We start from the raw sequence: 23486 nt of genomic DNA on the forward strand, positions 1-23486 counted from the left end.
TATATAAAACTTTTCCCTATATAACTATGTACCAGGTATTCAAATTTTTATTTTTTTAAAAACAATTTTTGCTCTTGACATATTTCCAAGTAACCAAGTAACCAATTATCATAAGCTTCTCTTAAAACATTTTCTTCTGTTACTACCTTAGCAAGACATTTTTTCCCCCTTAGAGACAGTACATATAAATCATAAAAAAGCAAAAAAACCTAGAAATCTTTGCATTTTTCTTCAGATTTATATTAATATTTGATATATTAATGTTGTTTCACTGGATAATTGGAATAAAAACTTGCTCCATTAAATTTTAATAACTCTTATAATCTGGTTTATTAATTCCTCCTGGAGGTAGATAAGATATATTTTTGGTCAAAAATTATAATATGGGAAATTTTACCAACTCTTGTGCAAGCTAGACTTGCAATGGTGACAAAGCAGGAGACTCTAACGTGGAAATGGTGTCACTCTTGGGAGTGTTGATCAGTTAAAGAAACAAAGACATAATTATGTACCAGCAGGACCCTTGAGGGAGGATCATTACTGGAATCTAAGTAGTTTTATAATTTTTTTCTATAGTAGCATAATCTCGCTCTTTTTTTTTTTTTTTTTTTTTTTTCCAGTTTCTATGTCCCTATGATAATGGCAATCTCCTCTCTTTAGTCTCTGGAGTAGGGCAACACCAAAACGAAAGGGTCCAGATGACTGCAACATGAATGATGGTCCATCCTGTTGCTGAAGGGCCACTGCTATGTTGCTGCTAAGGTACTTTATAGTCTGCAGCTGGACCCCAAGGGGTGAGTCAGAGGCCTCAGGCCTCATCAAAACCTGGCAGAAGATGAGAAAGTGCCTCACTGGGGCCTCCTCCTTGGCAGATAGGGAACTGAGTGAGAAACGGCCTGGTAGCAGCTCCTCGCATGCCTCCAGCACACTCTTGTTTTCAGAGGATCCAGGATGTTCGGCCAAGACTCAGATCAGCTGCAGATCAAGCTTTGCCTAAGTGCCTATGTGGATACGTGCAAGATCCTTAGGTATTAGCACAGAGCTGTTCTTTAACATTACTCAGTTAAAAACCTGTGTTTAGGGACTTATCCCAAAGGAAATATATATGAGGCGTTCCTGGCAGGGTCTACCACCTGGTCAAAATGCAGTTTCCAGTTTACAAAGCCTGGGAATGGAGGTGGAAATTGATGGTGCTAATAGTCAGGTGCAGCTGTGACTGATGACACCTGTGTATATGGGCCGTCCTTTTCATGCCACACACCTTTGAAGAATGCTCCTGGAATTTTGAACATCAGCAGTGCATTTGGAGCCTCGTAGCTGTATGGTTCTGCCTCCTAGACTACCAATTGCTCAAGACCGTTTTAGGCAAAGCCCTGTTGCTGTCTTCTTTGGAGTTAGCTGGTGTAAACTGTGTTCTGCTCTTGTTCCTCAGTTTTCCATAGTTCACCTTAGAGTTTAACTTTTCTTTCAGAGGCTTCTTGCCCAGAGGCAGGTGGAGTTGGCAAGAGGAGGCAACTGGTCTTACGGTTTCCATGATGATTGCTCATGTCATTGGCTTCTTTGCCTCCCTTATTAAAAGGAAACTACGAGCTTCTACCTGACATAGTCTTATAGGTGAGGACGAATCTCTTCCTCTACCCATCTGAGGTTCTCCAGCTGGAGCCCTGTAGACTGGACTGACAAAAGACAGATTAACAAGAGAAAAACAAACAGGTTTACAAACATGTGTATTCATGCATGTTACACATGGGAGTTCCCAGAGATGAGTAACCCAAAGGCTTGGTTAGAACTAGGTCTTACATAACTTCTTAACAAAGGAGCAATACGTTTTTTGAGAAGTGACAAGACAAAAGAAAAGGACTTTGAGTCTAGGGGCAGCAAATTGTGGGAGGACAAATATATGGGAGACTAACAGAAGATAAGGTCTAGTTAGCAAAGTTTGTTATGTAAATTCCTCTGGTGCCATCTCCAGACTGATAAGGATCTAAAGTTGTCTCTAGCCGTTGAACTTTTGTCCTTCCTGGTAGAGAGGGAGGAGGGACCCTTTGTAAGTTTATTTCCTCCTTTTAGGCAAATCGGGGGAGGACAGAGATTTCTTATGTCTGTTTCTTCTCAATTGTCTTCAGCACAAAATAATTCTTATGCCAATGTGGAGTATTTTGAGGTGGTAAAATCTGTTCTGCTTCAGTTGTAATACACTGGTTCTCATACGGCCAAGGGTAGCCTTTAATCCTCCCGCTACTGTCACTTCTCCGCCTCCCCCACTCCATAGCTTTATCCTGGAAGTAAATGCCAAAATCAGCTTTGCTCTTTTCTTTTTTTTTCTTTTTTTTTGCGGTACGCGGGCCTCTCACAGTTGTGGCCTCTCCCGTTGCGGAGCGCAGGCTCCGGACCCGCAGGCTCAGTGGCCATGGCTCACGGGCCCAGCCGCTCCGCGGCACGTGGGCTCTTCCCGGACCGGGGCACGAACCCACGTCCCCTGCATCGGCAGGCGGACTCTCAACCACTGCGCCACCAGGGAAGCCCAGCTCTTTTCTTTTTTTAATCCTACCTTTTGTGTGTTTTTCTGAAGTTTCCCAGGTTGTGATCTGTTTCTCCAGTCTCAATACTGCGTTACCTGCTCTCTTCTGGAACAGTATTCACTTTGATTAGAAAGAAATAGGTTTCAGCCTGAAGAACAAACATGGTGGACTTCACTGGTGGTGCAGTGGTTAAGAATCTGCCTGCCAATGCAGGGGACACGGGTTCAAGCCCCGGTCCGGGAAGATCCCACATGCCACGGAGCAACTAAGCCGGTGCACCACAACTTCTGAGCCTGCGCTCTATAGCCCATAAGCCACAACTACTGAGCCCACGTGCCACAACTACTGAGGCCTGCGCACCTAGAGCCCGTGCTCCGCAACTAGCGAAGCCACGACAATGAGAAGCCTGTGCACCGCAACGAAGACTAGCCCCTGCTCGTGGCAACTAGAGAGAGCCCGCGCACAGCAACGAGGACCCAACACAGCCAAAAATAAATAAATAAATATATTAAACAAACAAACATGGCTTTTGGGAGCCCCTCAGAACTGTTTGTATGGAGGGGATGGTCCTGTCAGATGTGAGGTCATGGGAACTTCTACTATTATTGTTTTATTCTAAACTTGAAGCATGTCTAGAATTGCTATTACCTTTGCAGCAGTTGTTTCCTGAAAGTACGTTAGGCTACTGTTGTCTACTCTTACTTCTTTGTCAATCCAATTACCTCGGCTTTCTTATCTTAAGGATTTGGGGTTCAGTGATGATACCCTTTCTTTATTTTAGAGAGGTGCTATAGACTTAGTCTATTTAATTGGCTTTCTGCTTAGTTATTTCAAGAAATTTGGAGGGACTTCCCTGGTGGCACAGTGGTTAAGAATCTGCCTGCCAGTGCAGGAGACACAGGTTTGAGCCCTGGTCCGGGAAGATCCCACATGCCACAGAGCAGCTAAGCCTGTGCGCCACAACTACTGAGCCTGCACTCTAGAGCCCACGAGCCACAACTATGGAGCCCATGTGCCACAACTACTGAAGCCCGCGTGCCTGGAGCCTGTGCTGCGCAACAAGAGAAGCCACTGCAATGAGAAGCCCGCGCACCGCAATGAAGAGTAGCTCCCGCTCGCTGCAACTAGAGAAAGCCCGCATGTAGCAACGAAGACCCAAGGCAGCCATAAATAAATAAATTAATTAATTAAAAAAAGAAATTTGGGACAAGAAGGAAAGTAGATTACCAGCTTACTCTAATCTTTCAGATTGCTTCTGTTTTTCAATGGTGGTCTGTTATTAGAGCAATTTTTCTCTTGACTCATACTGAAGAAATTATTTTTTTTTAATTTATTTATTTATTTTTGGCTGCGTTGGGTCTTCTTTGCTGCGCATGGGCTTGCTTTATCTGCGGCGAGCAGGGGGCTACTCTTTCCTGCGGTGGGTGGGCTTCTCATTGCGGTGGCTTCTCTTGTTGCAGAGTGCAGGCTCTAGGCATGCAGGCTTTAGTAGTTGTGGCTCACAGGCTCTAGAGTGTAGGCTCAGTAGTTGTGGTGCACAGGCTTAGTTGCTTTGCAGCATGTGGGATCTTCCCGGACCAGGGCTCGAACCCGTGTCCCCTGCATTGGCAGCGGATTCTTAACCACTGAGCCACCACGGAAGCCTGGTTTCCTGCATCAACTTCTTTTCATTGGGGCTCGCTTGCCCATGTGTTTTAAACTCAAATACTAAAAGCATGGCATCCATTAGCAGTTTAAGAATCTGACAAAAGAGAAAATACACAAGAAAAAACATAGCTGAATTATAAAAGATGGACAGTTTACTTCAAGCACTATAAACATGAGGCTAAATGGATTAGTTTTCAGTTATATGCAATAAATTGAAATTGTGGCATTAGGAATCAGCACGTTTTAACATCTATCAAGAAAGACTCTTCTTACATTTTGGCCCAGATAATTCTTTGTTGTGGGAGCTGTGCTGTGCCTTGTAGGATGTTTAGCAGCATCCCTGGCCTCTTCCTACTAAATGCCAATATTACCTCTCCCCACCCCCACCAGTTGTAACAATCAAAAATGTCTCCAGACATCGCCAAATGTCTTAACGCCCAGTTTAGAATCACTGTTTAAAATAAAGAAATACTCACTCACATAGCTCTTCTAATACTAGATGATAAAAATGTATAACACAGGATTATATGTCCGTTATATCCAGCTCAATACTTTAAAATAGAATGTATCTTGTCACGATTCCATGAAATGTTGAAAACATTGACTGATGATATCTGAGCTCAGCATGATTAAAAGTAGAATATAAAAGCTAGAGAAAAAGCTCTAACACTAGAAATTAAAGTAAGACAGGAATTCTTGTAAACAACTATTGAAGAAAGCAAACCCCAAACTCAGAATATCTGGAAAATTACAAAATCAACTTAAGAAATCTTAACTGAAACAGTACTCAATGGACAATTCATTATATTCAATGTTTATATTACTATACAAGAAAAACCAACAAATATCAATGAAATAAATATTCAACCTAAGACGTTAGAAGTCTATGGATGAGTTATAAAAAACAGACAAGAGATGAGTAAAAGAAAATGAGATATGAATGGATTAAGAAACAAAGACAGCAGAAGTAGTCAATGAATTTTCTTTCCTTTGGGAAATTTGGTCTAAATGAAATCCAGGAAAAATAAAAAATAGCTTGATAAACCATTAATTAATTACAAAACAAAACCACAGACATACAAAAGAAGAATTGGAAGAGGGAGGTGACCACATGTTTAGGAAAATTAAAGGAATTGGAAGAGTACAGGAGTGTATGAGAGCTCAGGGACTTTTGTTTACTGAAATATCCCAACTGCCGAGGAGAGAGCCTACCGTAGTGGCACACAAAAAACTTGTTGACTAAATGAACAAATATATCTCCATATGCTAAATACATGAATTGATAAATTATAGAAGAAGATAAATTTGCAAAATTGATTTGAGTTGAAATAGAAAATGCACAGGCTGTCTATTGACAGAGAGGCAATTCTCAGGTGAATTCCACCAATACTTTAAGAAATAAATCATTTAAATTTAATTTGTTCTAGAGTGGAGAGTGTGAAAGAAAATCTCACTCCTTTTAACAATGAAAGGGGCACAATTTGATAACAGAAACTAAAGAGTACACACAAAACTACACTATAGTCTTATATACGAATGTCAATAAAAAATGCTCAATAGTACATATCAAATAGCAACACAGTTTAAAAACATATGTTCAGTCATTTCCACTAGCTGTTCCTCTCTGACCAACATGTGACCAACTTCAGCAGGACATAAAGTGAGGGCTACCCAGCTCCAAATTGTCCTTTGGCAATTTTATCTCTTCCTGACAACCCCCAAGACAGGATTAAAGGGGCCCTCATGGTCCTAAGGATGCCACATAGTCTTTGTAGGAAGATTTACCAATGGCCAGAATTAAGGGGGGGACCTGCAAAGTCAATGTACTTTTGTCAAGACCATATTCTGCATCTCAGCTCTCAATCTAGCTAAAATACCAGTGCCCAGAGGAGAGTAAAAGTGATTATCTATCCCTCCTCACCCCTTGCCCCCATCAAGAGAAGTGAGAACTTGGGGATTTGGTATCTGGAGGTAGAAACATGGTGGGTACAGTTCAGATTCCGGGAGGGTTCACATTCAAGGACCAGGGCTCCACAAGATATTGTGATTTAGTTACTAGTTTGGAATGGTCAGAAATTGAAGTCACCAGCGAAAGCTTGAAATTTTAAGGGAGTTCCAGAGAAATACCAAGCCTGGGGAATATAATTTACCTCAACCTTTTAAAATTCCATAACTGTGGTCATGAAGTGTGCGGCACGTCGCAGTGTTGAAGCCTGCAGACTTGGGATTGGTGCCTGTGTGCCTCTTGTGGCCTCTTCCAATAACCTCTGTGTCATTATCTATGGAAGACAGTGCCTGAGGGAGGTCTTCCAAGGAGAATAGTCAGTGATGGGCAAACAAAAAACATTCTGCGGGCTGGGGCAGAAAGTCCTTGCTGTTCTGGTCCATGTGTTTTTATGGATCAGTGGGTACGCTGTTGGCCTCCTCTCCTTTTCCAGGCAGGTTATGTAACTATTGATGTATCTTACTCCATATTCCATTAGAGGCCTCTGATTAGGAAAGAGATTGATTTGGGTTAACAAACATCTTTGGGGTTGCAAAAGTCCCCAAGAAGGTCAAAAACATTGGTCATCAATACCTGAGCTCAGTAAAGCATTGACTAAGTAAGGCCATTTTTACTGCTGGTGTCAGCTTGAGAGACTGGAAATCTTGACTGAGAGATGGTATATTTGCTTGCTAGGGCTGCTTGAACAAAGTGCCACAAACTGGCCACTTACATAACAGAAATTTATTGTCTCACAGTTCTAGAGACCACACGTCTGAGATAAAGGTGTTGGCAGGGTTGGTTCCTTCTGAGGGCTGTGAGGGAGAATCTGGTCCATGCCTCTCACCTAGCTTCTGGTGGTTTGCTGGACATCTTTGTAAAAGCATCACCCTGATCTCTGCCTCTATCTGCACATGGTGCTCTCCCTGTGTGTTGCCTGTATCCAAGTTTCCCCTTTTTATAAGGATACCAATCATACTGGATTAGTGTCTGCCATACTCCAGTATGACTTCATCTTACCTAATCGCATATGCAATGACCCTATTTCCAAATAAGGTCACGTTCTGAGGTACTATGGGCTAGTACTTCAACATATGAATTTTGGGGGCATACAGTTTATCCCAGAATAGTTGGGAAGCTTGAGAGGAATGACAGTGAAGGGAGAAGTGACATGCAGAAACTCATGTAGACCATCACTCTTTCCTGACCTTCTGTTTTCTGTCTCCAGCGCTTTTTCCTCCATCTCTGTTAAGACTAAGAGAGAATTCCCCTCTTCCAATCTTTAGAAATACACGTATACATTTCCCCTGACAAATAGTGGGACTGTTTTCCAATGCCTGTCTTTAAAAAATGGTTTGATAGGTGTGGTCCTTCTTCCACACCAGCTCCCTGAAATATTTTGAAGAGTTTTGACAGTAGAGGTCAGGACTTGAGTTTCTGTTCTTTCATTATGGTACTCCCTTTTCTTCCTATCTTCCCTGTCTTCCCAGTGCTAAATGTACAGTAGGAATTCAACCAAAGGTCTCTAATTTAAATGAATTCAGATGATTCCCTCCAGCCCAAGCAACAAAATGGAGATTCATGTGGTAGAATAAATCATCATTTTTATTATTTCTTGTGAATGAGATATTTTCCAGAGAATAGCATTGTAAGTATTCATATTAGAATTATTGGAAACAATAAGTAGAGATCAATTTTTTAAAATGATAATTTCTCAGAAATGTATGTTTTCAGATCATGGAAGATTATAAGCAATTGATCTTGGACAAACATAAGTTTGTTTTGAAGTTTTGAAGTGCTCTCTTGCCCTGTGAGAGTGACTTAATATAAATGAATAAAATATATTCCTCCGGCTGGATTGAAAATAGGTACATCTCTCCTATGGAATTCTAATAATCTTTTTATTTGCTTAAAAAAAATTTACATATAGTAAAATTATCAGTGTTCTTTGGAACTTGCTACTTTCTCAAAATTCAGTTATACCAATAACTTTCAAAGTCTTAAGTCTAGTGATTCTATAAAACCTCTTCTTTCAATATGTTTCCTAAAGCTTCCTTTTTATATGTCTTCTTTTGAAATAATGGACTGTGGACTATTTTACAATACAGGGTATGCAGGTTGTCTCAAGCCACTTTGCATAACGGTGGTCGTATAATGAATGGGGGCAGGAGTGGCAGGCAGTGTTAGCATGGATCACTAGCTCACTGAAGCTCAGGCCCTTTAAAGCACGCAAGAGAGAACAAGCAATTATCCATCTCTCAAGCTGGATAAAAGCTACACGAACACCCATTGGATGGAAACAAACAACAACCAAATCAGTATGGCTTTGTTGACCGCTGTGGTGTTTAATTAGCTCTATAGTAAGACTTTTCTACACTTAGCCCTCTCTCTCTACTCAAGGTGAAGCAAATCACTTCCCTGTTAATAATGCATGTGTGGATCTTACCTTGGCTGTGTCTGTATTACAGTCAATGGTCCAAACCATCAAGACCACTGCCAGCACACTGGCATGGTCCGGCTCTCCATCCTTGCTGTTGCCCTGTTAAGTGCTAAAGAACTCAGACTACCCATGGCAGCAGTATCCGAATTCATGTGTTATTTATCTTCATATGTTGCCTTTGAAGTCTTTTCTAAAGCCTAATATTTTTCTTTCTGAAACCCAGAAGACGTTGATTTAATAAAATAGTAGCTGATAATTTCCAAGTTATTTCAACAGATTTAAACCTATTTTTCCCCCCCACATGGCTAAGTCAAAGTCACTTACACTACACAAAAGTTAAGTGTGTCTCCATCACCATTTCATCTGAGGATAGTAAACTCCTTTGATTTCCATAGCTGGAGGAACCACCCAGCCCAAAGTCCTGGCACATATAGGAGGGAAAATATCTGTTGCGGAGCTCTCTGAAGTCAGTATTCATCATGAAATGGGTATTCAGGATGGTCACACCACCTGCCAAAACAATTCCCCCAAAGGGAAAAAGTTCACTTCAAATGCTGCATGGCTGTATGTGTTACTAGCATCCTTTGGTAACTTCACCGACCATATTCCCTCTTTCTCTTACTCATTCCATTTCTGTTTCGTGCGCATTCTCCTCCCGTTTCCCCTCAAGCCAGCACCTCTTACTGAAGCCCCAGATAGCACCCTGGGTGTAAGTGTGGGGTGGGGGGATTGGGGGGGAAGGCTAGTTGTCTCCACGTTCACGTTTTCTTAGAACAAAAGCACAGGAGGTGAGCAATACCTGCCTACTTACACTTTGTCCCAACTTCTTCCTTCTTCTGCTCTCTTGATATAAACTGCCTCCCATCTCAATAAACCACATAAGCATTTCTCTTCAAAACTCCATTATGAATCAGTGTCAGTCTCTTCTCAGAGTTTTTACTTGCCCCTATCACTAGGCCTCCTGAGAGTTGAAAGTTTGAGATTTAGAAAGTTGATGACCAGCAAAGTAAGTTTCCATGATGATGATGACGGTGAAGATAATGATGAATCTATCTCTTAAATTAAAATGGGGAAACAGTCTATAAAAGGACCGGAGTGTGTGTGTGCCTGTTCTGAAGCACACCTAAGATTTAGCTCTCTGCAAGTACTATGAGCTTTAAATTAAAATATAAAACAAAACCAAAGAAGGCTCTCAGATATCAAGGATCAGCTGGATGAAAAGCAGCAGAAACTTGGCCCAGCATCCCTAAATGATACATTTTTTTGATCAATGGGGCCTAATCTTTGTTTCTCCTTGCTGATTTTTCTAGTTATTTCCTGATGCGATGAGGTATTTTCCCAGTGTTGCTAGAATTAGGTATTAAAAATGTCAAATGTCAGGCTTCCCTGGTGGTGCAGTGGTTAAGAATCCGCCTGCCAATGCAGGGGACATGGGTTGGAGCCCTGGTCCAGGAAGATCTCACATGCCATGGAGCAACTAAGCCTGTGTGCCACAACTACTGAGCCTGTGCTCTAGAGCCTGCGTGCCACAACTACTGAAGCCCGTGCGCCTAGAGCCTGTGCTCCTCAACAAGAGAAGCCACTGCAATGAGAAGCCCGCGCACTGCAACGAAGAGTAGCCTCTGCTCACCGCAGCTAGAGAAAGCCCGCATGCAGCAACGAGAACCCAACACAGCCATAAATAAATAAATAAATAAATAAATAAATAAATAAATAAATAAAATGTCAAACCAAATCATGTCACCAACCAACTGTAAAAAGAAAACAAACAGCACATTGGTGGATTGGCTATCTCTTACTATTTCTTTTTAATTTAATGATATTTATTCAATAGAAATAGTTTATCTTCAAGAGCTGTTAATTAACGTGTAAGTGTTAGTTCTGTGTTTGTGTTTACTTTTATGTTCTTGAGGCTAGGAGGTGCTTCTTGATTTCAAATAGTTTTTCCCCTGGAAAATTCACAATAGAAAAAGCTGTTTATTAATTCAGAAATTGATTCAGAAATTCAGTGTTAGCATAGTCCGCACTATCTGACTCATGAAAAGTAGTGGGACCAATAAGATAAGTGCCCAAACTATATGAACCATCTTAACGAGCATTTAAATGCTCTCTAAATGCTCACTTAAAGAGAAGATTGTAAAAAGAAGAATACTATCCAGGTGATTTCAAGAACTGGAAATACGAATAAAGAATGATTAAGAAGAAAAAATGTGGGTATGTATGTATACAAATATACACGTGTGTATATATACATGAACTATATTCTTTTTATTTTTAAGGCTCTGTAATATTCAGAGAATAAAGGGTTACTTCAGTTGATAGTTAAATTTGGCAACATTTCGAAGGAATTTTGCTTGTGGGAAGTCAGACAATAGGTGAAGCCAGAAGCTCCAAATCTTATAGGCAAACATTTGTCTAAAACTCAACCTGGTGTTCTTTCTACTACACTCTAATGCCTCTCTCCCAGGAATTGTTCTTGTTGACAGCTTTGCTCTAATTTGTGCCCACTTTGATTTCTAAGGAAGAAATAAGTATGTTGTTTGCATATCTGTGCTGCTGTTGTATTAACATACGAAAACTGTGATTTAATTCTCCTCAATGTTTTTAGCTTTTGATACCTTAACCTAACCAATGGGAATGTCATAAATGTCAGAAATATTCTTTTAAACAAAAATGTAGGTTTGTAGGAAGTTCCTAATTCAGAATATGCTGCCCACCGGCCTTTACCCTTGTGCCTTCCATGGTCCCGGTTCATGAGAGCCTGTTGGTTGACGCTTGACAATCCAACATCACTGCGCAGAACCTGATTAATGATCCCCCAGAACTCACATGAGCATTTCCACGAAGCGGACATTTTTATTCAGGTCTTCAATGTCCTTCATTTCTTCTTCAGTGAGAGAAAAGTCAAAGATCTGAAGTAACAGAAACAAAAGACAGACATTTATAATAGTAGAAGATGGGGCAAGCGTGAGATCAGGGATTGAGGCCAGCAGTGGGAGCCCTTCAAAGATTTATGAACATCTCTGCAAATGTCGTAGAGGAGCTGGGCTGGTGCAGGGGGGCCGCCCCACCCATGCGGAGGTGGAATTCTTTCTGCCCTTTGTCTTTAAGACAATCCTGCTGGGGACATCTTGCAAGAAATTTCAAATGTTCTGAAACAATATGCATTCAGAACATCTCCTAAAAATCTAAAAGTGAAGAATTCTTATTATTTTGGTATAAGATGCTGAACTTTTGATTCTGGACTATGGCCTTTGTGCACTTTTTTTTTTTTTTTTAACAAAAATATGCCCTAGTCTCTAAATTTGCTTATGTATTTTTTTTAACTTTTAATTTGCTTTGGTTCATCATCTTAATCCTTTCTCGTCATTTTAAATGTCTCTTTATCTACCTTTTAATTCCAGTTACTTTTTCATTGTTTTGTTTTTTTCTTAGCTTGTACAGTTTGTACCTTGGTTTTATAATTGTCTTTTATGAACATTTTAATAGTTTATTTTAGCTTATTTGTACTTTTAACAGTTGATTTGTTTATAATTTCTCTTATTATTTTATCTTTCTATCCCTTAACTTTTAATTTAGTAATTTACATCAATAAATTTTAATTGTAAAAGTAATACATGAATATATGCTTTTTGTAAAGAAATGAAACACTACAGAAATACATGGACATTTATGGAGTAAAAAAAACAAAAGTGCCTCTTGATACCCACCACCCCAGTCCTATTCCCTTTCCCACAGATTCCTTCCAAACATTCAACACAGCAAGAGCAAAATGCAATAACTGTATCATATTTCTTTTTTTTTTTTTTTTTTTTTGCGGTACGCGGGCCTCTCACTATTGTGGCCTCTCCCGTTGCTCCGGACGCGCAGGCTCAGCGGCCATGCCTCACGGGCCCAGCCGCTCCACGACACGTGGGATCTTCCCGGACCGGGACACGAACCCGTGTCCCCTGCATCGCTAGGCGAACTCTCAACCACTGCGCCACCACGGAAGCCCTATCATACTTCTTTTATTCTGCAACTTTATCTCATTCACATAATATGTCTTGGTGATCTTTTCTGTCAAAATATATAGACTATTTATTTAACCACTATATCCGTAGTATAGATGTAATACGATTTACTTAGTCATTCCCCCGAGGATTGTTTCCAAGTGGTCTTTTCAGAGCATTCTTTCCTTTGATTATTTATTATCCAAGAATTGGAGTTATGAGATTGTAGAAGGAAATTTATTATAACATAAAAACAGTCATGAATGAACCAGTCACTTATAAAAGAAATCCTTACAAGCTTCCTTTTTCTTTAACACCTTCCCGCACCTAGTAGGGCTATTTGTCACATGACCTCACCTCCTTCAGCACAAGAATAGGGATGTAGCCCAGGGGACCAATCAAGGTACCTTGTTCACTAGACACTGATTATTATGGGAGTAGCCAATGACCCATAAAGGGACAAGCAGGGATTGACAGAGACAGAAGCCTTTATCTGTGATCATCTTTACTAAATGTGGGTAACAGATTAACCCATATTAATCTGTGTGTGCCACCATGTGGAGAAAGGGGGTGGGGAGAACTCAATCCTTTTATAAATCATTTGAATACCAGTGTCCAGTCATGTCTGACCTACCCATGGACTTTCCAGTTATGAGAGCCAATAAATTATGTCTCTTTTTCTTTGGTAAGTTTGAATTCCATTCCTTCATGTGGTAGCAAAAAAGCTCTGAAGATAATTGTCTAATATCATGGATGTCTTCCCATGTCAGTACTTATATTTTCACTTTATTATTTAAAAATGGATATAAAAGCACACATACTGTGTGAATTCATTTATTTGAAATTCTAGGAATGCAAACTAGCCTATAGGGATAGAAAGCAAATCAGTGCTTGCTTGGGATTGGGGACCGGGAGGGATAGATTATAAAAGGGCGTGAAGAGACTATTGGAGGTGCTGGATATGTTCATTATCTTGATTGTGGTGATGGTTTCATGGGTGTGTACATATGTCAAATCTTTTCCAATTTTATACTTATGTTCAGTTCATTGCATTTCAATTACACCTCAGTAGAGTTCTGTTAAAAAAGAAAAATAAATAAAAATGCCTATATACTATTTCATTGTACAAATATAATTTGTTTTACAATATCCTATTGAAAATCGTTTCCAGTTGTTTTTAGCTGATAAAGTCTCCTGTAATAAACATCTGTATATGTGTGCATGAATATGCAAATACATCTATGGGAAAAGATTGTTGGGTCAATGGACATGTATGTTTGAATTTTGATGGATCTGGAAAAATGACATCCTTCAAATCTTACATCAATTTATGTTTCTAATAGTATTATATGAAACTGCCTGTTCTCCCACACACTGTTAACATTCTGATTATTTTCCTATCTGAGGGGATAAATACTATCTCATTTTTATCTTTAATTATGAGTAAGAAAAAAAACAACTTACTTTTGAAATTTAAATTATTAATTGATGGGTAACTGATTAACTTTACATGGTACTTTTCTATGGCTGCATTTATCTAGCAGTTTATTCTTTGGAAGTAGCACAGTAAACTAATCACTCCATTGTCTGGTGGCCTCTTTTCTCACCTATAATTTATAATGCTGATTACAGATTACTTATAGAGGAAATAAAGGGGGTTGGCATTTATGAAGTCTAAATGATCCTTTTCAATAATTTCCAAAAGTTGTCCCCAACTTTTTCCAGAGCCATTAAGAAGATGGAAAGTTGACTGTTATGAATTTCAAATTTTGTACCTTCTATTCCTGCTGTGCTGGTGGGGAAGGGAGTCGGTAGTGTCCAGAGTCAACAGGTAAGGAAACAGAAGAAATAAGGGAGCTAGATAGCCTACAAGCAGCAAAGAAATCCCTGAATTACTAGGAATTGTCTCAAATTCAGCTAAAATTAAATCCAGGTATGGGCAGAGGGGGTCGGGGAGCTGGTATAAAATAACATATGAAGGCATTGCAACTTTCTTATTAATCTGAACACAAAATTCTCTAAAAAAAAAAAAAATACCCTACTTCTTACATTTCCAGAAGCAGTTCTCTTACTTGAAAGTTTTCTTTGATCCTTTCAGGGTTAAAGCTTTTAGGAATGACAACCACTCCTCGCTGGATGTTGAAACGCAAAACAACCTGAGCTGCTGTCTTATTGTATTTTTTCCCCAGTGAGTTTAGAAGTGCATCCTTTAACAAAGGTGGAGAAGACACATTCACCCTTTAAAAAAAAAAAAAAAATCGAAACATGCATCATATTTAGTCCGAGTAATGAGAACCAGTGGTTTACCAATCACCCTCCTCCTCGGACCCCCATTCACCTGGTAACCTATCCAGAACACTTCAGGTCACCTGTAACCAACTTCTCTGAGTGCAGAGTATCCAGAAGACTTGCTCTTAGTATGGGAAGATCAAGACAGGCAGATTCACAGAGCTGCCTCTTCCAGAGGGTAAATAATATTGCTTTGATGCATCTTATAGAGAGAATGGGGTTGGAAGTAGGCATACAGGGGAAGGCAAGAAGACTGAAGTAGAAGAAACAAAGGCACAACTCTTGGAATCATCTTACAGTAGAAAAATTTCTACTTAAGTCTGTGGAATGCATCCCAGTAGAAGTGTTGCCACTGAATACAGAGATTTAAAAAAGTCAAAAATTTCAGAATATGGCCATAGAGATTCTTTGTCAAATAATAAGGTACTGGTAGGCACTTCCACAGGTAGAGTCTAATCAGTGATTACAACACCTCAGTGAGGAAGGTTTTGTTAGCTCTAATTTGCATATGTGGAGAATGACTTGAAGAAATTACTTCCTTAAGATCACACAGCTGAACAGAGTCATTTCTGTCAAGCAATTTACATTAGTCTCATACTCTACACCAATGAAATATACTTCCTGAGGAGACAGACAGCATTACTTACCAGGATGGATTCCTAGAGGTCCCCAAAGGGCTGTATGCAATAATGACAATGTCATGTTGCTGGCAAAATTTCAAGAGTTTTGGCTGGGTGAAATATGGATGGCATTCAACCTATGTGGTTGCATTGGAGAGCAGAGCACAAAATTAAAGGGCTTTTGGATGAATGCAATTTTATATAGTTTGTAAAAAGTTCTTCAATAAAATCGATCGCAAAGTATTCTGGATAGCAAGGCAAATCTTAAATATTTTTCCCAACAAGGAAGTTTACATTGTTTATATATGGGTGAGATGAACTGAAACAAGGTTAGTGAGGTCACCATCTGTGGGTTAATCCTAAAATAATTGGGGGACAAATTCAATTTTTACAGCTATCAGTTTAAAACTTTAAGTGAACAGACTCAATTATTTATAGTAAATATTCGAGCAAATACAATTTTCCATAACAAACACACAGTCTCAAGGTTCACATTACAGTCTTGGTAAATAGAAGTGACATGTTGCAGAAGCTCTCTGTCCCTCACTATCAAACATCTAAGAATATTTTCACAAGAGACAGAGTGTGTATAAAACTAAATTTACAGATGAATTTTGTCTTCTTGGTGGAGAGTTCTTTACACCACCAAGTGTAGGCCTAGTTTCATTTTCTGTATCTTATTGACAGGATTCCCGCACTAAAAATACATGTGTCAACAAAGGTTCTTCTCAAAGTTTCTTCTTAAACACTATGGTAGTTTTTGACCTACGTGTTTGCTTTCTTTTTAATTAAAATCAACCAAGTCTTAATTAAAATATTTTAAGTATATAATTATTGTTTTCACTATCTAAAGTATTAAATACTTGACAAGTTACATTTCTAGAAGGCACAAGAAAATGCTATTGATGAAGTGGAAAGGTAAACTGGAGCTCGTAGAGGTGGGTCTTTCCTTTTTCTAATTTGATAAACTTTTTTTTTCCCCCTTGTCAGTTTCTCCCATTTCTTCTTTTTCCCCTGCCCCCTCATAATCTTGATCCCTCCTTTTCCCTAAGACACTTTTGTTTTCTCCCCCACTTGGGAACACTTCTTAATTCTAAAAAGTGACACACAGTGTCCATAGTACAGTAGTCCCTAGGTATTCACGTTGGATTGGTTCCAGGACACACACACCCACCCCAGCAAACACCAAAATCGGCAGATGCTCAAGTCCATTCTATGAAATGGTGTAGTACAGTGGGCCCTCTGTGTTTGTGGGCTCTGCATCCATGGATATGGAGGGTGGACTGTATTTCTTTCCCTTACCCTCTCCCACTCCTAGCATCACTCTCCCCCTTTGGTCTCTTCCTCATTTTCCATCTTATTGGTACACTAATCTTTTCAAACACATTTTTTTTATCATGTCACGTCATTGCTTAAAGACTAAGTGTGAATTCCTTACTTTCATGCCTGCCTGCTTGCTCCAAACACATTTAATTTTCCCCACAGGGACTCCTTTCTAATCAGTTGGAGTGCTGTTATGGTCTCTGGCCTAAATATGTATATGCACATGTGTATATAGCATGTGTATTTACCTATATACATATATATGTGTGTATTTGTGTGTGTGTGTGTGTGTGTGTATATATATATATAAAACACAAAATGTATACATAATAAGGCTAATACAATTAAAAAATAAACAGGTATGTGAATATCCATTCTGTGAACAAATTCAGGAGTTTACAGAAAGTTGCACTGGGCAACATACTAGAAACCCATACTCTATAAAAAATTTGAGTTAATGTAATATAAACTCAAATATATAATATAATATGTAATATAACAAAGATCTTTGCATAGATAGTTTTTTGATAAAAAACTTGAGGGCATATCGCTAGAGGACCACTCAGTGAAGGAAATTCTAGGGATGGAGGTGAGGGTGTGGGTGGGAGTGGGTAGGCTGACATGACCCAAGTGCGTATGACCTCAGAGAGTCACATTCCTTCTCTTCAGAGCATCTGTCTCAGTTTCCAATTACATATAACCTTCCTGACTTCATTAATGTCTGATCCACGAGAGCAAGGACTATATCTGTCTTTGGTCACTTTTGCATGCCTAGAACCTAGCACAGTGCCTGGCATAAGGCAGGTGCTTGATGACCATTTGTTGAATGAGTGAAAACAAGAGTTATACAGGGAGGACAAAGCCAGAATCTTAGGAAACATCACTCTTGATGCTGCAGACTGTTGTAGGCTGGGCTTCATATGGGGTACAGCTGGTCATTTCTGGCTGGGACCGGATGCTCAGTTTAAGGTAGAGGGTGGTGATGGTTCCTGATGCTGCAGGGCCTTGATATCATCCTTATTTCTAAGGAGAAGGGCACCTAAGCACACTTGCCTGCCTTCTTTGCTAGGGACTGCTTAGAGCCCTTTGTGAATGAGCCAGTGGAGCTGCAGTATTTACTTTTCCTTGTTTGCTATGTAAAACCGATGTAAGTTGTCAGCGTCTTGGTGTGTCCGGGGTTTTACAGCACCCTTTGGTATTGCTGTAGTTTTAGATGTCAGAATCTCACAGGGTGAAGTTAGGAAGCTGGACAGAATCCATGAAGGAAAATAGCAAAAGTCCTTTCATTAATTAACCCAACCTCTTCTGTCTTTCCATGAAAAACTGCATTGAATTTTCATTTCATTAATGAAGTCACTCAACAAATATTTACTAATTTTTGTGTTAGGACACCTGTGAGTTAGGCATGGTGAACAGGATCAGGAAAAACTGAAGAATGTGGAAAGTTTCCTTTCTCCTTCCCTTCTTTCCTTCCTTCTGTCCCTCCTTACCTCCCTTCTTTCCTTCGTTCCTAGAGTTAGGTGTTGGAACTTTGTATGAGATTAAATGGCTTGAGATAGATCTACAGTCCCCTTTGAACTGGGCTGGGAGAGCACTGTATGACGCTAGGAAGGCTTTCAGACAGTCTAAGCCAGGGGCGGAGCCTGGAGGGACATTGCTTCAGATGGACATCATAGGGAGTACTAAGGAATCTTGGATTGCTCAGGCTCTGAGAATGAGTATAGAGTGAGGTTATATTCTATATCAATTTGTTCGTGAAGTCAATGAAAAATACAAAAATTTGCAAATTTTACGTTAGATTTAGTCTACTGGGAAAATTAGTTTTGTAATACGTGAATTTTGAATCAGGCAAGGCCTTCAGGTATGTATCCCTTGCACATGAAATGTGTCCACTCTAATGCCCAAAATATGCTCACCATATTCCTGGGTTGAAAGCTGCTCATTTGTATCCCTGGAGTAGAGATGGTCCTACCAGGGCATAGGGTCATGGCTGGTGGCTGGGAGACCTACCTACACTTTGATCTGTGCCAGCTCTAGAGTTTTGACATATTCTGCTTTCAGACACCACAGGACACCAACAAGCCTTGCTTCTCTTTCAGGGTATATTTGTGAAGCTGATCGACATTCTTGTGCCAACAGATCAGGGTATTTCCTCCTTGGCATGAGGAAACAGTCAAATTTTCACTATTTTTCATTCTCAGGTCGAAAATCACCATCTGTTTCTGTGCATTTGTAAGAAGAAAGCTACTTGTCACTTCAACATTTTTAGAACAAAATATTGTTCTTAGGGGTGCAGGAAGGAGACATGAAGGATATGCTGGGTAGGGGATTGGTTAGGAATAAAGGGATGGATTGAGATCATTGAGGAAGGCAAAGGTTGTTGCTCTCTGTTCCTGAGAGCATATGATATAGCGCTAGCTGAGGTATCAGTTCAGAAGTGGTACTTCTAAATATGGCAACACTTCTGTTTAGCTGTGGGCTACTGTCATGATGTAGGTAATTCATTTTTTCTGTTATGAATCCTTTTGAGTTTCTAATAACAATGAATTCAACAAACAAGTCCACCATAATCCAAGTTTGTGAATATTTACCAGTTCCAAGAGCATTTTTTAGTGCAGCTTCTTAATGTTTTATGAAGTAGGGGGAAAAGGATGTCATATCCTCATTTAACAATAGTATTGTGTTGTGATTATAAGAGTAACATATGCTCACTGCAGAAGACTTGAAATACAGAAAAGCATAAAGAAGAAAACAGAATTTACTTGTAAAATTCACAGCCAGAGATAGCCACGGTTAGCATTTTGGTATATTTCTTTCCAATATTTGAACTTTTTAAATAATATAATCGTCTTCATACTGTATTACGTTTTGTATCCTGGTCTTTCCACTTAATATCGTGGCCATTTCTCTTTTCCTCAAGAGTGATTCAAGAACATTTTTTGTTAAGATTTCACATATTATAAATGTTTTAAAGTTTATGTAAACATTCCCTGAATTTTTCATATTTATGTTTCCTTTTTGGTGTGTGTTTGTTTTTGTTTTTTGTTTTTTGCCATGATAAACAGTGCTGCGACAAACACACACATAAAGTGCTGTGACAAACACACATATGGGTGTTCTGATTTTTTTTCACAAGGATGGATTCCTAGAAATCGAAAACTAAACACTTTTTAAGGCTCTTGCTACTTATTGCAAAATTGCTTTTCAGGAAGGTTGAACCAATTTGCATTTGCCAGCACTCCATCACTTGCTTACATGGAACACTATATTAAAAAATAAAACAGAAACTTTGCTAATTTGATACACAATACAAAATTACACTTAAATTTAAATTTCCGTAATTACTAGAGCAGCTAAATATTTTTCATATGTTTACCAGTCTTGCAATCTGTCTTCTGTGAATTTCTGTTCATTTCTTTTGTGCCTTAGTATTTTTCTCATTGATTTTTATTAGGCTTTTAATTCGTAACGACATGATCCCCTTTTTCTGTTATATTTTAAAATATAATCATCTAATTTTGATTGCTCTTTGTTTCTAATATTTTTAGGGTTTAACATTTTTATACTGTTACATGTATTGGTTTTCTTTATAATTTTCCCATGGCTTCCCTTTCTATCCATAGCTCCAGAAAACTAAAATTCTTTTGTAGTATTCACAAATAATTTCTTGTTTCTTCTTTAACTCCTGATCAAAGGGACACTTTGGAGTATAACATGAGGCAAAGATCTATATTTGTTACTATATAACTATCAATTTTCCCCACACTATTTACTGAAAAATCAATTCCTTTGTCATTAGTTTGTGCTATTTTATTTTACATTAAGTTTTTATTTTATTTGAGACTGTTTCTAAGGTATTTCTTATTTTCTATTTATTTGTATGTTGGTTCTTGTGCTAATCTTACATTATTTTAAATACTCTTTGTGTGTCAGTATCTGGTAGGTTTTGTTCCCCTACATTATTATTTTTCATCAGAAAAAGTTTGGGTTACTTTTTGGATTTGAACTTTCAAATCTTTTTTCTTAAGAGACATAAATTGACTTGCCCACGGTCTGATGATGAGATATACGTAAAGTGACCACAAGACTTCCTGACTCCTAGTCCAGGATTCTTTCTGTTAAGTAATGGATTCTCCCACATTCCCCAATCCCCACACTCCCCCTCACCTCCCTCCCCTTGTCAAGCTGTACCTGGTTGCTGACTGGCTTATGCTTAAGTCCTGGTTTGTTCAGAATGAGCTCCAGCTGCCTACGGTTAAAATTGGATACACCGAGGGATTTCACCAAGCCAGCATCTTTGCAAGCTTCTAAAGCCTGTAGGGTAAAAGCCAATGGGTCAAGAAAGAAACCTCAACACAAGCAAGAATAAATATTTATAAGGGTGACTGTGAATTCTTTAAAAAGTAAAGTCCCTGGGTATATTAATAGGCATTTTGTGAACTAAAGAAAAGTGGAGGAGATAGGCAGGAATTCTATAATTGAATGATTTTGGGGAAATGTTGTATATCATATCTTCCCCTTGTATTTTCATAATGTATACCAGCATGATAATAATGATCTTATTTCTTAAAATTTGTTGAGGTTTTCTTTATGGTATAGTACCTGAAAATTTTTATGTGTCTGGTATGTGTGGAAAATGTATATTCTCCTATTTTTGGATACAGATCCTCTTGTTTCTCTCTCACACATACACACGCATTATATAGAAGATTAGGTCTAGCTTTTCCTGGCTTTTCAATAATTTAGAGAAATATATCAGAAATCTCCCACTGTAACAGTGGATTTACCAGTGTCTTTCTGTATTCTATCAATTTTTGCTTCATATATTTTGAAGATATTTTATTTGGTACATATGTATTTAAGATATAACTTCTCAGTAAATTAAATCTTTATCATTATGGTTTTTGCACTTCCCTATACATTTTAGAATCAGCTTTTCAATTTCCTTTGGGATAGTCAATTGGGATGGCACTGAATCTATCCATGAATTAGGGGAGAATTAACAACTTATCTGTATTCAATCTTTCCATCAAAGAACATGATACAGCTCTCCATTTATTTAAATTAAAAAAAATCCTCTCAGTAAAATATTGTAGTTTTAACTACATAAGTCTTGCATAGATTTTGTTAAATTTATCTCTAAATATTTAACATTGTTTTTAAAAAATTCCATTTCCAATTGTGTGTTGCTAGCATATAGAGTACATATAGATTCAGATTTTGTTATTTTTTCTTTATCTTATGGGTTATTTACACATATCTTCTTAGTTTCCAAATATATGTTGATTTTTCAGATATTTTTGTTATTGACTCAAATTTAATTCCAATGTCATCAGACAGCCTACTTTGCATGAAGAATATTTTTAAATGTATTGAGATCCATTTTATGTCTCAGAAAATGAACTATTTTGTGAAATATTCCATGTGCACTTGAAAAATAGCATTCTGTTGTATTTTGGAAAAGTATTCTATAAATGTCAATTAGGTCAAGTTGTTTGATAATGTTTAAGTCTTCTATATTCTGTAGACTTTCTGTCTACTTATTATCTCAATTATCAAGAGAGAGGTTTTGAAATCTCTGACTAGAATTGTGGATTATTCTTTTTCTCTTTTCAGTTCTCTTAGTTTTGCTTCATGTATTTTGGAGTTCTGTTATTAGGTGCATAGATGTTTAGGATTGAACCCTTTATTATTATAAAACAAAATTCCTTATTCCTGGTAACACTCTTTGCTCTGAAATTTTTGTTGATATTAAAATGGCTACTCCAGCTCTCTTTTGATTACTGTCAGCCTAGTACATCTTATTCTAGCCTTTTACTTTTTTTTTTAACCTTTTACTTTCAACCTATTTGTGTCTTATTGTTTGTTTATTATTTTTTAAATTTTGGCTGCGTTGAGTCTTTGTTGCTATGTGCAGGCTTTCTTTAGTTGTGGTGAGCAGGGGCTACTCTTCGTTGCAGAGTGCAGGCTTCTTATTGCGGTGGCTTTCTCTTGTTGCTGAGCACGGGCTCTAGGTATGCGGGCTTCAGTAGTTGCAGCACGCAGGCTCAGTAGTTGTGGCATGTGCGCTCTAGAGTGCAGGCTCAGTAGTTGTGGCGCATGGGCTTAGTTGCATGTCTTATTATTTAAAATGAGTTTCTTGTATATAATATATAGTGGGGTTTTGCTTTTTATCCATTCTTAAAACCTCTGAATTTTAACTGGGTTGTTTAGGCTCTTTACATACACTGTGATTATTGACACCACTGAATTTAAATCCCCCATCTTGCTATTTATTTTCTTTTTCCCATCTATTCATTTCCCCCTTTTTCTTATTTTCCTGCCTTCTCTTAGACTGATTATTTTTTATTATTTCACTTTGTCTCCTTTACTGGCTTGTTTGCTATACTCTGGAAGCTTTAACATTTTCTCTTTATGTTTGACATCCTGAAATTTCACTATAAAGCATCCAGGTATGGGTTTCTTTCTCTTTCCTCTTTGGTAATTCACGCCTTTTCAATATCTCTGGGTTTTTTCTTCAATTATTACTTCCTTTTCTTTTTTCTTCTTTCTTTTTTTCTAAGACTTCTATTGTGTGGATACTGGAAATTCTAATTTTATGATTTACATCTCTTAGCTTTTCATATTTCACATTTAAAATTTTTTCTTGTCCTTTCCTTCTTCAATTGG

The 23486-nt window shown here is 38.4% G+C and overlaps 1 protein-coding gene across 3 annotated transcripts in view; it reads right to left on the reverse strand.

Moving 5' to 3' along the window:
- Positions 1-1901: 1901 nt before the first annotated feature.
- Positions 1902-23486, reverse strand: part of AKR1D1 (aldo-keto reductase family 1 member D1) — a 38570-nt gene continuing 16985 nt past the window's right edge. The window contains exons 5-9 of one of the 3 annotated variants that reach the window (XM_055084810.1): positions 21009-21131; positions 15522-15631; positions 14658-14823; positions 11423-11505; positions 1902-2279 (exon numbers count right to left, since the gene is read on the reverse strand). In XM_055084810.1, the coding sequence (XP_054940785.1) occupies positions 2123-2279; positions 11423-11505; positions 14658-14823; positions 15522-15631; positions 21009-21131 (639 nt within the window). In that variant the 3' untranslated portion in view covers positions 1902-2122. Of the gene's footprint in view, positions 2280-8006; positions 9104-11422; positions 11506-14657; positions 14824-15521; positions 15632-21008; positions 21132-23486 lie in introns of those variants that run through there. The other 2 variants (XM_007118548.3, XM_007118549.3) reach the window with 2 other exon arrangements.

This window comes from Physeter macrocephalus, chromosome 5 (genome assembly GCF_002837175.3).
Source record: "Physeter macrocephalus isolate SW-GA chromosome 5, ASM283717v5, whole genome shotgun sequence".
Taxonomy (NCBI): domain Eukaryota; kingdom Metazoa; phylum Chordata; class Mammalia; order Artiodactyla; family Physeteridae; genus Physeter; species Physeter macrocephalus.